Source organism: Malaya genurostris, chromosome 3 (genome assembly GCF_030247185.1).
Source record: "Malaya genurostris strain Urasoe2022 chromosome 3, Malgen_1.1, whole genome shotgun sequence".
Lineage (NCBI taxonomy): Eukaryota > Metazoa > Arthropoda > Insecta > Diptera > Culicidae > Malaya > Malaya genurostris.
Window position 1 is genome coordinate 149,075,921 of NC_080572.1, and position 17,260 is coordinate 149,093,180.

Sequence of the window (17,260 nt, forward strand, 5' to 3'; positions counted from 1 at the left end):
ATCGGAATAAAATTTAATACCGAACTATGGGACCATAAGACCTTTCATTTGAATCTGAGTTTGTGAAAATCAGTTCAGTCATCTCTGAGAAAATCGAGTGACATTATTTGTCACATATACACACACCCATACATACGTACATACACACACATGGGGCAGCAGGGATCGTGTCCAAGGGCTTGACGACCCCTCCCCAGGCCACTGTGAGTTGTAGGGCTCGTCTAGGATGTGGTGGGGTTTGACAGTGGGCTCTGTTATACTTCTATAAAAAGCTCCAGGTATCCGCAAAAAAGCCCTACTATAGCGACCGTGTGCCGCTCAAAGTGCACGAATCCGATATCCCGTGTCCTGATATCCCCAACCAAAAAATCCCTACCCCATCTGTCCTAATTCCAAGCCCTAGTTCAAGGTGTAATGCGACCCTTGCTAAGGAATAAATGATTTGAGGACTACGAAATTTTAAACACTAACGGAGCTTGATGGGACCCTGGCACCCCCATCAATATAGGACTGTAGCCCAAGACTAATCCTGCTCGGTCGGGGGAATCCGGGCTGGAGAGTACTAAATAAACCCCCTACTAGTGGGAACAAAAATGGAAACAACTAAACAGAAAACGAACAATAACAAGGAAGGAGAGGAGGTAAACCCCTTCGCGAGAAAACGTTTGAGGAGATCTCCACCCGTTAAACCGGGTGCGAAGGAGGAAGGAACCGTGGTAGACCCTGGAGTCGGGGTTCGGTGAAGCTCTATCGAGTATGACGACAGTCGTAGAGCAGCTCGAGCTGGCGAGATGCTGCTAGTGCTAAAAAAAGGAGCACAATCGGTTGGATCAGAACTCGGAGCGCTAGCTCAGCAAGTTTAGGCGACGAGGTCAAAGTGAGAGCCTTGCAAAACAAGGTTACACTTCAGTGTAAACGGCTGGACAAGATCGCGAGCGCCGAAGAGCTTATCACGGCCATTAAGGAGCAAGGAGTGGTGAACGTCTCACAGGAATCCATTCGCCTGAGAAAAGGACCCCAAGGCACTCAGATAGCCATGTTCAAGCTATCAGTCATGTACGCTAATAAGGTCCTTAAAGTGAGCAAGCTAAAAGTTGGTTGGCCGATTTGCCCAGTGACTGCATACCAACCGCCGATGGTGGATATGTGCTTCAGGTGCTTCGAATCTGGCCACAAGTCATGGGACTGCAAAAGCCCAGACCGAAGTAACCTATTTAAGCGTTGCGCTGGCGAAGTGATCTGATCGCTGGCGAGTGTGATCTGCGCGGGCAAGAAGAAGGCTCAAAACCATACCATGGGCGGCCCCGTCTGCCCCTTCGGCGGAGGAAATAAGACGGCATAAACGTAGTGCAGCTTAATCTCAACCACTGTGCAATTGCGCAGAAATTGCTGCATCAGTCGGTTGTAGAATGGAGCACAGACGTCGTTATCCTCTCGGACCCCTATCGCATCCCCGCCGTGACAACCGAAGTTGAGGGAGTAGCCATTGCGAAGATAAATGGCGTCTACTATTGCAGCTGCTACGCCCCACCACGGTGATAAATAGATTAGTTCACCCAACTGGTCGACAGACTGACCGTAGACCTGGTGGGTAAAAAACCAGTCGTGATAGCAGGAGATTTCAATGCATGGGGTCAGTTCGCTTTCTCATCTCATCCAAATTAGTCGATAAAACAAAACCGCTTACGTTTGGGACAGAAGAAACCAAGTACAGTATTGTGTAGTGAACAATAGAACGGCCTCGAAATGAGTGAACCAAACGAACAAAAGCTACCGCCGACACGAAAGAATACAATTGTTGTTGACTTCAGACAGTGCAAAATTCGACCTTCGATACGAGAACTTGAAGGTTTGCTTAAGGAGCAAATGCATATTGACATTAAACGTGTGCGTTTACTTCAATGCAATTAGACCAATAATGTTGTTTATATCCCGTTCTATTAAGAGATGGATGCAGGCGCGTAGCCAGAGAAAATTGGGGGGGGGGGGGGGGGTGGTTTAGAACATGGTGATAAATCAACACATGTACAATTTATATCACAATGTTTCCCATGGGTTATAATTTTTTGTTTCGTGGGGGGGGGGGTTTGAACCCCTAACCTCCCCCCCTGTGTACGCGCCTGGATGGATGCAATTCAATTCGCTAAAGACAATAATAATGTGCACTATGTGGAGCATGAAAATATCAAGTACAACATTCCAGTATATATGAAAGATAGTGCTATAGAAGTGCGTGTGCATGATCTTCCCGTCAAGCGCCATTGATCCTTATATTCGCAAAACTATGTCCCAATACGGAGATTCTCTCTATCGAAAAAGAAAAGTGGAAGAATTTTTTCTCCGGTATTCTAAATGGCGTACGTTTGTTACGCATGCGCTTAAGGAGACCTATACCTTCTTATGTGACATTCGGTCAGGATACAAGAATCCCGTGCAAATCACTTGTTACCTATGACAATCAGATGGCCACATGTCAATATTGCCAAAAAGCTGTTCACTACGGTAAGCCATGTGATAAACTGGACAAGGAGACGACTACACCAAAGGTGCTTCCTTCACACCAACCCCAAGCAACCCCAGTACACCTGTGACAGTCACCAACTACAGTGAAACATCCCATTCAACGAAACCATACAACGTATCCCCTATAGAACAAAGTACACCAGCTGTAGTTAACAGCTTACCATCCCACCAACCAGCAACTGCAAACAATGTACAACTAGACGCATCTATAGCAACTAGCAACGAAATCAACAATAATACCACCGATGCGGCAATGAATGACGAGACGAGCCGCGAACAAACTGCCCCTCAATCCTCGCAGGAGGAAAATTGAAGCTCCTCTCCCCCTAGAAAAAGTGTAACAACGAAATCCATTTAAAAAAAATTTTATCTAAAAACTCAGCTAAATCGGCCACGTAAAGCGTGTACGCAAATAAACCTGAATAAAATATCTTTTAAATAGAAAAACGGCGTGGGGTAGCCAACACATACTGGTTACTACACCATCCATGGATACGATACGGTAGATCGGAATATATAGAGAAGCTAGGGCTGACAGTTGCGGTTTTCTACTTCTCCAGTAAAGCAGGGTGGAACCGGCTTGAAATGGCGAGTAGGCTAATAACACAGCTGCCTTCCGTCCCATAAACCCGTGGCAGGCCTTATGGCACGCCGTCTCACTTTCAGCCACCTGGTTGGGATGACTGGGTGGAAGTAGGTTTAGATACCCTTTTCCTGATTTGCGCTGATCCGGCTCTGAGCGTAAAGCATGGCCTCACTGCACCGCATAGGTAACCATGGGATCATGATAGCGACTACTTTCGGCTGGATTTGACGGTAGCCATAAGAGGGACCCTTATAAACATGAGTTTTACACCATCAACATCGGCGTCGAGTAAGGAGATAAACCCTTTCGCAAGAGGGGGTTTGAGGAGGTCTCCATCCAGAACAGGTGCGAGAGAGGAGAGCGAGGCGGTAGCTGAGGGGACGAGCGACAGCAATGCCCATGTCAAACCAGTGGACCAGCCTGAGTCCGGGGGCAAGTGAAGTAAGTAATAAAGCCGAGTATGACAGCGGTCATAGAACAACTCGACGCGATTATTGAATTCACGCAGGAGAAATCCAACATCAGCAAGGAGCTGAAGGTGAACTTGCTGAAGCTACGTAAGGCCGTGAACGTAGATAAAAGGAACCACTGATACTGATAAAAAACAGAAGGCGGTCGAGTATGCGCTCCGACTCTCGATTGAGCGCTGCTTAAGCGCCGGAAACGCGCCGCCAGGGATTCTCCAGGAAGTAAACGCCTGACTCCCAAGGCCAAAAGGAGTAAAGACCATGGCGGAAATGATGGGACGAAGGAACGTGGCGAGGGGCTCAACCCAAACCTCGGCACTCAACCCCCGGATCCGAGCCATGTGAGCGAACCAGGCGAGAATCCATGGGTGAAGGTCGCCAAGAAGAAAAGGGTCCAAAAAGATGCTGGGCCCATTCCCGGGAGGAGGACTAGGGACAAAGGCGAGGCTTTGTTGGTTAAGGCCGGCAAAGAAAAGTACGCCGATGTGCTCAAGGCCATGCGGAGTGAGGCAAAGCTAGCCGAGCTTGGCAAAGAGGTTCGCAGCATCCGTCACACGAAAACGGGAGAGATGCTGCTCGAGCTAAAAAAGGGAGCACAGGTGGGCGGAACGGAGCTTGTTGCGTTGGCCCAACAAGTCTTGGGCGACACGGCCGAAGTTAGAGCCCTGGGTAGCGAGGTTGCACTACAGTGCAAACGATTGGATGATATCGCCACCGCAGAAGAACTGGCCATGGCCATCAAGGAGCAAGGAGGGGTGGATGTGCCACGGGAATCCATCCGTATGAGGAAAGGACCACAGGGCACCCAGATAGCTACATGTAAGCTATCGGCTACGGATGCTAACAAGGTCCTCAAAGTAGGATGGTCGGTATGCCCAAAGGTAGGATGGTATGCTAAAGGTAGGATGGTATGCTAAAGGTAGGATGGTCGGTATGCCCATTGACCGCTTACCAACCGCCGGCGGTTGACATGTGCTTCAGGTGTTTCGAACCTGGCCACCAGTCGTGGGACTGCATAGGCTCAGACCGAAGCAACCTCTGCAAGCGTTGCGGCGGCGAGGGGCACAAGGCTTATGCATGTGAAAGAACGCCACGTTGCATGCTATGCGCGAGCAAGAAGAGGGCAACAAACCATGGCAATGGAGACTTCAACGCCTAGGCAACGGCTTGAGGACAGACGTTACTGGAGGCCCCCGCCAAGTTAGACGTCGTGTTAGCGAATGATGTACCTTCCAGCGGAACGGAGTCGAGTCGTTCATCGACCTGACTTTTTGTAGTCCCGGCCTAGCCGGAGATCTCAATTGGAGAGTTGATGGTGGCTACACCCATAGCGATCATCTAGCCATTCGCTACACGATCGGTCAATTGGCGAGAAGCACAAGGAGGAGTAATACTCCCACACCTCTGTCGTGGAAGGTAGCCAACTTCGACCGCGAAACGTTTTGCGCTGCCCGTGAATTGGAGGAGCACATCGCGAACCTGAGAGGGGACGAGTTGGTTGCTATCTTATCACGGGCGTGTGAAGCAACCATGCCTAGAAAGGCCCAACCGAGGACCAACAAACCACCGGTCTACTGGTGGTACGAGCCAATTGCACGCCTTCGCGCATCCTGCCTCAGGGCAAGAAGAAGGATGCAAAGAGCTCCATCAGCGGAGATGAGGATGAAGAGGCACACGGCATTCAAAACGGTGAAGTTAGCACTAAACAAGGCCATCAGTACAAACAAAAGAGCCTGTTTCGACCAGCTATGTGAGGGAGCCTACTCCAACCCATGGGGCGATGCCTACAGGATTGTAATGGCCAAAAACGAGAGGGGCTATAGCACCCCCTGAACGTAGTCCGGCGAGGTTGAAGGAAATCATAACGGTTCTCTTTCCCCACCACGACACGTCCTCCTGGCAGCCAGCACCGCTACCAGCGAACGAAGTTGAAAAGGTAACGAACGGGAAGTTGCTCACTGCGGCGAGATCGCTCGATACAAAGAAAGCCCCGGGGCCAGACGGTATCCTGAACGTGGCTCTAAAGGCGGCTATAATGACAAAACCGGACATGTTCAGGGAGGTCATACAGAGACGTTTGGAAAAGGCAGAGGTTGGTACTATTACCGAAACCTGGGAAACCCCCAGGGGACCCATCGGTGTATAGACCAATCTGTCTGATAGACACTGTGGGAAAGCTCCTTAAGATAATCATCCTCAACAGGCTATCTCCCTTCATAGAGGAGGCAGGAGGACTGTCCAGCCAGCAGTACGGGTTTCGCAGAGGCAGGTCGATGGCGGACGCCATAACATCGGTGGTAACCACGGCGGAGGTAGCTATCCAGCGCAAACGACGAGGAATCCGCTACTGTGCGGTAGTAACGCTAGACGTTAAGAGCGCGTTCAATAGTGCTTGTTGGGCAGACATTGCTGATTGCCCTACTTCGACTGGGAGTACCGGAAGTGCTGTGCAAGATTCTGGAAAGCTACTTCTAGAACCGAGTATTGCTCTACGAGACCGACGATGGCACACGTAACACTCCAATCACGGCTGAAGTACCACAGGGATCTATCTTGGGCCCGATCCTGTGGAATATAATGTACAATGGAGTACTGAGGTTGAGGCTCCCTCCGGGTGTCAAGATAGTCGAGTTCACAGACGACGTCACACCGACATTCTACGGCGAATCCATCGAAGAGGTCGAACTGAATGCATCACATTCAATCTGCTTGGTAGAGGACTGACTGCGTCGCAGAAAACTGCAACTCGCGCACCACAAAACAGAGGTGATGGTGGTAAACAACCGCAAATCGGAACAGGAGGCGTTGGTACATGCCGGGATTGCGTGATCCCCTCCAAGAGATCACTGAATTGTGTGTGATGCTTGACGACAAACTCAGCTTCAGCAAGCATGGTGAATACGCCTGCAAGCGCGCATCAAAAGCGACGCGGTGCTCTCACGATTGATGGCCAACAGCTCACCTGTGCGTTCCAGTAAACGTAGGTTACTGACAGGAGTGGCAGTTTCGATCCTCAGGTACGACAGCCCGGTATGGGCGTCGGCACTGAATGTGGAACGTAACGCACAGATGCTGGAGATTACGCATAGACTGATGTCTCTTCGCGTGATTAGTGCATACCGCACTGTATCGAGGGATGCGGCCTGCGTGGTTGCAAGTATGATGCCTATCGGTCTGATAGTGAAAGAACACGCGGAGTGCGAGGAGACCGGAACGCTCGTAGGGCCTCCAAAACCGCTTCTCTACGCAGATGGCAACAAGAGTGGGACACATCAACCAAGGGTAGGTGGACTCATCGGCTCATACCTAGGGTCTCGAGTTGGTTAGATAGACCTCACGGAGAAGTGTCCTGGCTGCCCAGATGAAATCGAGACGCAGAATACGTCTTGTTCGCATGTTCCCGTTTCGCGGCTCAAAGGATTGAGCTACTGGAGGCATGCGGCATTGACACCACACCGGAGAACCTGATCCAAAGAATGTGCCACTGCGTAGAGAACTGGAACGCAGTGTCGACCGCGGCACCCCATTGCGGGCATATTGCAGCGAAAATGGAGTGCGGAATAACAATAGGCAGCCGCGATCGCTAGTCGCGTGTAACCGTAGTAGGCTCAAGAGGCATCAGCGAATAAACGTCGGTCCGGGAGAATCAGGAATCAGAACAAATTGGCTCAAATGGCACGTTCCCATCCATCGTCGGGGACTAGACGAGTAGTACGTAAATCTGTTAGGATCGTCGGAGCGCCAGTAAACCGGAAGCTATCCTCAAACCGGAATCACTGGATCGACCCAGGCATCCTCTCGCTCGGGCGTTGACGGGTATCGAAAGCGTCGGTTCGAGAGAGCCTCCTTCGTCGGGGAACTCTCCGTCGGTGTAGGCTAGATCTTTCGGCGGGGGCTAGTCGAGCAGTCGCCACAACACCGATTCGAGTCGTCGAGGCGCCAGCGAACCGGAAGCCATGCTCCAACCGGAATCGCCGGACCGACCTCGGCACTCCTTCTTGTGTCCCGTATGGTGTAACAGAGCACGTTGAGGAAACACCAGAACATGTGATGCCCCAGGCTTGTTAAAGTGTGCATGGAAATGTCAGCCGTATGGGTGGACAATATAGTTGATGAAATGTGTAGAGAAGAAGGTGAATTTTGTAAACAGAGTGGTAACGCAGATACTGATAGAACTGCAGAACAAATGCAACAAGAGCTACCTTGGCAAGAAAACAATATTCAATAACAAATGCGAAAGCTTCATACGATTGGGTTTCTTAAAGGAACCAAGATAATTTCACAGCAATCTCGTTTTGTTATATGGCACAAAAGGAATATGTCGATGGTGCTGTAGAATGGAAAGATATTTATCAACAAACAAAAATGTTTCAAGATACACAAAAATATCATTGCTTCATTCCAGTAACAGAAAATAAGATTGTTGCGAAATTATTTTCAACAGATACAGAAGTGAGCTATCATATTATATATAAATCTGCAAAAAATAAAGCTAAATGGTTAGTTAAAGATAAAGCCTATTATTATTAAGATATTCAAAACATGAAAACTGTAATGAGTATTGATGCCTATGGGAAATAATAAAGTTGGCTTGCAAAACGACAATTGTCTTATTATTTTTCGCAAATTATATCTTCAATATTGCACTTTGCAATTTGAATACAGTCTTGGTCTTGGCTTATGAAAAACCGCAACCATCGATTTTTTTTCGATTTTGTTTTTAAAATAGAATTACAGGATTACAAAATTAATAATTTTGGCGATGGAGAACCCAGACTAATTTAAAAAAGTGCGTATTCTCATGAAATATCCATTTTCTTAATTTAGTTCCTCATATATTTTGAAAATAACTGCATTTAGGAAGTAGCTTCCTATGAGCTTTTTCCTTGAAGAATGATATTTCATTGCTCAGATACATTTATTCCATTACAAACATTGATTTTGGACAATTGTTAAAAAGCTTTTCCTCGAGAAACTTTTTTATTTATCACAGGCAAAATGATGAATAATTTCCAACTTTCTAAAACATTCATTAGTTTCTTTGTAACTTGACGTTTTTTTGTGATATAAAAAATAACTGAGAATTTTGTGAAATAAACGTTGTTTTTAATTTCACGAAAAATCGGAAGATTTTTTTTCAGTGTATATTTTTTTAGATAGTTCAATTGATTATCTACAACTTTTTCTTAGACATATTTTTTTAGCAGCTATAGATTTCTAGTTATAATTGTTTGGAAATAATGTGGCTAGAAACACATACGCCCTTTTCAAACATTTTTATTACGGAAGTCGCTTCAGAGAATAAAGTAATTACTTAGATAAGCTTGTGGTTATTACGAACATCACTTCACTGAAATTTAGAAGGAAACAATTTTTTTTTCTCTACAGTGATTACTTTACTCTGCGTGATACTGGTGATAGGGAAAATCAAGTGAAGTGATATGTGAGTGAAGTGAAAGTGGAAATGAGAACGGTAATAAGGGCCAGAGTTTTGAGAGGTCTAAGAAATTATGGGAATGAGCGTAGATTTTTTCGTTTGTACACACACTTAAAACTTAATTTTGATCTCGGCGAAAATAAATGCTGAAAACGAACGGCAAAGCGGTATTTTAACGAACTATCGGCTGAGAAATTTTCGGTTTATTATTTCCGATTTCTGGGCAATTCAAAATGTTATACTGATATTCGGTTTTGTAAATTACCGTGTCGTTTAGCCGAAATCAGAAAATTAATGATATCAACTTACCGAAATCTTGGTAAACAACTTTTACACAACCGAAATTCGGTGATTCGTAAAAGTAGCCATTTTTCTTCAGTGCAAAACTGAGTGATGTAAATAAGTGCATGAGTGGAATTAGATGCATAGGTGGAATTAGTTGCAAATAAGAATTGAATCCGAATATAGAAATATGTTTCGTGATATATGCATACTTGTTTTCTATTTTCCAGATATTTCAGCTGTGAATTGAATCATTATCTGTTATGATTTTTTTCTTCTTTTCATTGGTAAAGTTTCTGCAATTTATTGTTTGTAATTTGATTAAATTTGGCTGATTCGTCGTCATTTCATTCTACACTCAATAGGTTACGCCAATTTATTATACTTATACCGTTTTCGTTTATAGATCAGAGCAGCTCGAGAGCTGACTCAGAGTTTGTTTTAGCAACCTGGGGTCGCTCTAGATCGGACTCCAATCGCGTAGTTTCGCTCTGAAAATTTTCTTGGGCCGCAGCACGCATCCATGCGAATTTGTTTATTTTTTCATTTTTTATGAGTTGTTATGAGTTATGAGTTTAATGCGTTTTGTGAAAAGAAGATCTAAATGTACGTTTGTTGTTTTTTTTTACGGAGTTTACTTGATGCGGGCCAAAACTAGAAATTTTGACGAAAAATTGCATAACTTGTTTCGTTTTCTCCTACGACTAGAACTAAATTGGATTCATTTTTAATGTCAGAAATGAATTCCGCATTACGTTGGTTGAAGCCGTTGAAAATATGAAGCTTTACTTCAGGTTCCATATTTGATGATTGTGCTTAAAGGTTGAAAGAATAAATCAAAAGACGATTTGTTGAATTTTGTGGAGGGGGAGTAGACGGAGCAAACAATATGAACTCCACCCGATATTTAGAGTTATTGGAAACAACAAATACACCTCCTGATTTTTTCTGACAAATAGATAAATTTCGGTCGTGCCGAAATACATTAAAACTATTTTCAAATAACTCTTTTGACACTTTCATCCCAGCTATTTTCAGTTCCCAGAATTACTAAAAAAACTAAAAAAAGAAGTTATTAAAGTTTGACGTACATCGAACTGGTCTACATCCTGGCCGTCACCCGACCGATACCTTACACCAAACATCTTCTCTGTCCATCAAACACTAGTCCTCTCGCTTTATACCTATTTCTCCGATCAAGCATTGAGTAGGAGAGTGTATTTTATAATCGCTTGTCATCTCTTTGATGGTGCCAGTCGCTGGCTGGACATCGTCAGCGACAGACCCCTATGAAGGTTGTATTGATTGTCTGTCCTTTCCTACCAGAAGCAGATTGTTACGGAAAATCAAACCGCAATCTGCTTCTGGTAGGAAAGACTGGACAGAGAAGATGTTTGGATGTAAGGTATCGGTCGGGTGACGGCCAGGATGTAGACCAGTTCGATGTACGTTGCTACTATGTCTGTTTCGAGTTTTAGAGTGGCTAAAGCAAGATCAGAGTGGCGAAATGGTAGCGCGTATGCACGGAATGCATAAGAACGCAGGTTCGAGTCCTGTCTCTGAGCGTATCTTTTTCCAAAAATTCATCTTTTCTGTTAGTTTTTCTTTCACTTGGCTTCTCCAATATACATTTCCGCTCAGTCTTTGCAAAAACTGATAAAATTTGTTAGTACTTTACTGTACTTGTTGTAAGAAACGGGTCCGCTCATTGGACAAATAATTCCGATATGCGTCGAGGTCTGCTACTGCTTCGTCCGGTCGAAGTTCATATTCCTGGTGTATTTCAGTGAAGGTACGCAAAAGAGGTTCTGACGATACTGGAAGTCGTTTGAACGCGAACAAAATTTTTATACTTGTTTGTGTTTGTCCTACGATGCATACGTTTGAGGATCGGTCCTTCATGTATGCTAGATACAGTCACACAATGTTGGAAATTTTTGGGTCGCAAAGTTTAGCTTTCAAAAAACGACCGTCGCTATTTGAAAACTGCTCAGTCAGTCGCACAATAGTTAGTACTGCCGAACGATACAGCCGGTATGTTACGCGAAATTGCGCCAGTGCAGTTGACTCTGATTGGAGATGGTAGATTTATTGTTACTGCCTTCAGTTGGGGATTTCCGATAAGGGTTAATTGTTTCGCCCGAAGTTTACAAATGTTGAGGTAATACTAACTGTAATGACCGTGACCGTGATTTCATTCAAAATTCAAAACTGTACAACAGATAAAATTGTACACCATAGACGAAGAGTAAACATAACTCCTAGCGGTAATAAATAAAACATACAGACCCTTGTCATAAACGCAAGTCAAATATAGCATTGCAACGAGGCAATATTTAAATAGGTTGGTTAGTCCCGAATAAACATCATTTGTTTATTACGTATTTCTTTCCTCTCAAGTGGATTAGATTTGTATGAATGGCACGCTGTTAGAACTCAGTGGCTGATAATTTTATTGCTCTACTCAGACCCAAAGCAAAGAGGGCCGACCGAACAAGCTCGGCAGGTTCCATAGGCAGGTCAATGATTAGAAAAGGGACGCAATATATGAATGTAGATGTACGATCGTCTACCAGATCTAGTTTTCTATCTCACTTTAGATATAAAAATAGGAATACTAGATTAAGTGAAACTTGTTTATAAACCCTTACTTTTAATATAGTAGAGCAGTCTCAGTCTAAGTCCAAATCACGGTGTCAGTGTTATTATCCGAAAACAACCGCACGATCCGAAAGCGTCTTCAGTGCGCAATTTCGTGCTTGCGACTAGAATACTGAACGTACTATCTCTTGAGCAAATGTCAAAATCCACTATCTGAAAGGGCGCCCAAAATTCTAACAGTTGGCATGGTTTGGTTTGTTTGGTGGCTCCAGAGAGGAGTTAGATACTCTTGGACGCCTTTTTCTTTGATTAAAACTGTCGTAAATGTAAATTTTGGTGATATTAACTAATCATTACTTCACGGTCAATGACTAAGCGCTCGACAATATCGAAAATTTCCGGATAATGACTTCTGACGTCAGATGCGGTTCGGTGTAACGCCTCAGCTTATGATTTTGAATATTTTGAAAGCTGCTCCTGTTTGTGAAGCAACTTCAAAGTTTCTGCTCCTATCATTATTAAATGCTGGCAGTCAGCGAACATTGGCACAATGAAAGCCAAGATTAAATATTCCTGATGTCGTTGAACGCCAATGCAAGCGGCATGGTAGCCCTTGTTTCAATATTCGCACTTCCATAGAAAGCGGTCGTCAAGATTAGAGCAAGATTTCACACCACACTTAATTTTTCTTTAGTTTCACTAAATTCGATTGCACTATATACTTAGGCCAAATACAATATAATAATACGGAATGCTTCGACAAATTTTCAAGGACACATTTTGCATCGTGCGGTACACTGTAATGATACACTGTCAGAGTAACAAAGTACTTTAACGAATTTTATATAAAACTAGCAACGCTGCAGGGTTACTGTTTATTATAGTGAAAAATAAATAAACAAACAGTTTTTGTTTGATAATCAAGATTACAAGCGAAATGTAAGTTAAATAATAATCTAGGATGGTTAAGCCACAATGAATATTTTAGATAGAAACGAACTGGTAAATATGTTTAACACTCTGCGTTCGCACATTAGTTATAGGAGGAGCCGCGTGGTTGATCATGAATTATTGTAACGGGCATTTTTTTGTTGTTGTTTACCATGCGTTTACCATATTTCAAAAAAGGAGCCGCACGGAATAAATAGATCTCACACCTAGGTGAACGACTTCTACAGTTAAAGTTAGAGTAAAATGAAGATATACAAAAACGAGACATAGTTCACTTCTAGTTTTCTGTTTATTACTAATTACACCAATGTACTGTTAAGGTAATGCATATCGTGATTATTAGAACTAGCGGATTGTATATTCGATTGTATTGATATTTGTAGATTCGTGGATGTTTGTGTTCATTTTTCATCTTTTGTCTAGCACAAAAGATATTTAGACTGATTGTTGCAGTTTAATACAGCAACGATAAACATAAACAAACAAGATTTGCACCGTAGCAACTAACATAAAGTGCTGCCAGAAACGATCTCCTTCCACATTTTCAAACTATCGCAATGAAAGGGAGATATTGGCTAGGCTTATATGTTCATGCTGTGAACCAAACATTGGCGGTTCGTTTGTATGGGACTTAGGAGTATTATTATTTGTATTAGGTTTAGCCGACGACAGGACCAGACACTCCGAACAAAAAACCAAACGAAAAGTGATTCTACTCGAGTTACTACAATGATGAAAGACCCCTTGTTAATGATGGAGAGATTATTTCCAGCAACGCTTTTTTGGTTGCTACGAACTCGTTACTCAGGAAACTTCCTTGCAACTCAAATAAACAAAAACAAACCGCTTCGCATTTCGTACCAATATCGTAAAACTGCTAAGTAAAATCCTGCGTGAAATAATCAAGCTAACTTATTACGTTGGATTCGATCATGCAAGGAATCGCACAAAGTACAGGCGATCAACAGACAGGGTCCTGTATTGTGATATGTACCCAGACATAAAATTTTTTATCTAAGTGTTCTATAGTACCCATAAAAACGCTGGAACTAAGCTTAAAATATTGCCAACTGTGCGAATTATGTAAACTTTGATTTCTCGAATAACCAAAGTCGCAGAAACTAAGCAATCAAGACGCATTTTGGAAGATAAAACCCTACAGCATCCATCCAGAAAGATACAGTACGACAACTAATGCGGGAATGATTTTCACATTCTCACGCACAACGAACTGTAATATTGTGCAAAGACAAAAACATTTGACATCTAGGACTACTGCGGGGAAACGGGTCTCCTATAAACGGGAAACAGCGGCATAAAGAGCTGTAAACAAAAATTAAACAAGAAAATGAAGACTGAAATGTACCGTTACTTCGGAGTCAAACGATCTCGTCGTTGATCTTCGTCTTAAAATCGTTCCTGACGGTTTCGATCGATTCCTGAAATATCTTTAGACGAGCTGGCAAACGTAGGCACTCCCGTTTCGGCATGGAGTAGTGCTGTTGTACTAGTTCGGTAGAACGCTAGATGCTCATCTTCATCTGATTATATACGGTTGCTATCCATCACGGAATGAACACTACGACTATCTGCGTAATTCTTAGTATAGTGAAGATATGTTCTTCGGGCGACTTTAGAAATTCAATTTTTTTTTGTTTTATGATAGTGATAAAATGTACTCTTTTAGCCTAACCTCACTGTTGAATGAAAATCTAGCGATAGAACTATATTCCTTCATATAAAATATTGTATTTACATGCAGAATCGGTTTCGGTTTTCAAACAACTAAAAATAAATGCTTTCTTAGAACTGTTTTCGAAATATATGGGAGCGATTTCAGTTCGCTTATACACAGTCACGTTATCCAAATGCTTTGAAAACTCCTTTCCAGCATTTAAATTTTTCTTGGTGAACAAGATTAGACCAACTGTTCAAATCGAAGTATTTGATCTACAACGGAAAGGAAAATAGGTGTAGCGTCTTAGCAATACTATGATTCAAAGTTAGTACCTGCGCAAATACCATTTTTATATTTTCCTTAATGCTGTAAATTCTTCTTGCTATTTCGGGGTTTACTGGGCGAATTAATCAGTATTTCGGCATCCGTAATAACAAACCAACCGTTGTTCTTCTGGTTCGCGTTCGATTTCTTTAAGGACAAATTATATTTTGTAAATAAACGACACGTAACCAAGGTTCTGGTAACTATTATACAAAATCTACAGATTTCGTCCTTTGTTGCCAGTTTCAATAGTTTTCCAGGCAATTTCGTTTTGACATTACTAGTTATTGAGAGGTACTTAAATTTACGATACAGTTTTTATAGGCGAGTGGCAGGTCGTGTCGTCGGTTTGGATACGCGTGCGAAAAATAAAATAAATTACTTGCGGAGCGCTCGGAAAAGCGAAAGGCGCCAGATGACTGTTCGAGGCGAAAATAGTTATGCACACAATATACTTTTCAATAGTTCAAAAGTAATAGTTATGCATACAATATTACTTTTCTAGATTTAAAACCATATATAGTAAAAATGAACTTGTTGAAATCATCTGATTTAATAGTCTGTTGAATACCACTATCAAGGATGGCTTTTATCGTATCATAGAACGTTCAATCTTCACTCTTCACACGATTGAATCAGTGCCATTAAAGAGGAATGGAAAACATCGCAACAACAAACACCCGGCATGGCTTATTTAACATAGAATAGACACCAGTGCGAGAGCGAATTCCTTTCGATGACATTTCTGAGAATCAAAGGTTAGCACGCTGCTGTGAGGATCTTCTCTGAAGCAACAAACGGTCGCTTATTCTCGTTTCGCGATCCGATTCTGTATGGGCAGTGGATAATTGCGATAGAATCATTTTACTATTGCCGCTTATTCTAACTATGTGCATATAACCTTTGTTTAAATTGTGTCTATGAATATGTATGTGAATGCTCCACACAAGGGTTTTGAAATATTGCAACCTAGAATGAGAAACATCAAGATGAACCATCGATTCGATTTTCTGCGATAATTGTCAACTTGCGATTCTCTCTTGGGAAATTCCACACAGCAACGATCATTATCAGACTGTATATTTTTTCATGGGCCGTGAAATACTCAGAGTATGAAGTGGAGCGAAGAAATATAGAAAGATTCTCTCGCGGTTCATGCATTGAATGACTCGAGTTTTTATAGCATCTTCTACCGGATTGAAAATGTTGTATACAATATAGATAGCAATATAGCAGCTTCTGTCAAATTTTCGGCAATCACCAACACTGACCACTATACTTGCATGATAAAATTTACCCTCTCATATAGTAACTGTTACCATAATATTTTTCTGAGTGTAGGTTGAGTAAAAAAACTAAACCTGCATGTTAATTAAATTTCAAAACAAATCGCTTTGTTTTTGGATTAAAATAAAAAGCATGTTAGATGGAAGTGCTATTAATATTCATATGTTATAGACACTCTACGACTTCATATTCATATGTTATAGACACTCTACTATTAACATATCAATCGATCGTACCAATTTTTATCAGTGTAGTTCATCAATCCTACACTGATGAAAATTCACGTTGACATTATGTGCAAAACATTGAAACTATGACTACATGTGAAACACATAAAATTCATATGAATTCTATTTAGATTAAAAAATAAGTGTACAAACTATGAATCCGAATGTAATTCAAATTGGAAATTCACTTCACATAAGTCTGTCGTGTGTATATTTAACAGTGTAACAAAATGTAATAAAGAGCTTTGTTTGTTTATATTGGTCATTTAGGTTGTAATAAAAATTCAGACAGAAACATAAGCTTTTATTCGATTGCCTAAGATTCTGCCACAAATGTTTTGATTTTCATAATCATACAATCTGAAACTTGTTTTCCTGTAACAACTGAAATAACACCACAAAATAATCATGAAGGCTAATTACCTTTTCCGACATAACCAATGCAGTATCGTCTTGAGTCCCATACACAACCTCTGAGTTAACATCATTTGTTTCCATTTTTGATCACGATTTGATTTGCACTAACGAAGTGTGCGATAAAAAACTGTGATTTACTGAGGATATATCAAATATATCTTATTTTTCAATGACTCGAAATAATTCGACAAACTAGAAAATCAAAGAAAACAAACAGCTGTCATAATCAGGGTTGCCAGTTAATTTATTGATATATTGATAAGAGCAGCTCCAGTAGCTGGAGGTTTTATATGGCCGATCTATAATAGAACTAAAACTGAAACATATGTACCCCCAGCCCACGATGTAAAATACCTGGTGATCACGTTTTTCTATGTGTTAGTGCGGTTGTCATTTTATTTTGGAATAACAGAGAGACGCGAAGAAGAAAAACATAAACAACTGACGTTTCGGGAGTTGCTTTTATGAAAATATTTAGAG

At 42.3% G+C, this 17,260-nt stretch overlaps 1 protein-coding gene across 1 annotated transcript in view; it reads right to left on the minus strand.

Annotated features, from left to right (window-relative positions):
* The window catches only part of LOC131434038 (JNK-interacting protein 3), a 520,973-nt gene extending 503,971 nt beyond the window's left edge, over window positions 1-17,002 (minus strand). Inside the window, exon 1 of the mRNA XM_058600669.1 lies at window positions 16,787-17,002. Within this exon, the coding sequence (XP_058456652.1) occupies window positions 16,787-16,861 (75 nt within the window). The 5' untranslated portion in view covers window positions 16,862-17,002. The remainder of the gene's footprint in view (window positions 1-16,786) is intronic.
* Between the last annotated feature and the right edge of the window lie 258 nt (window positions 17,003-17,260).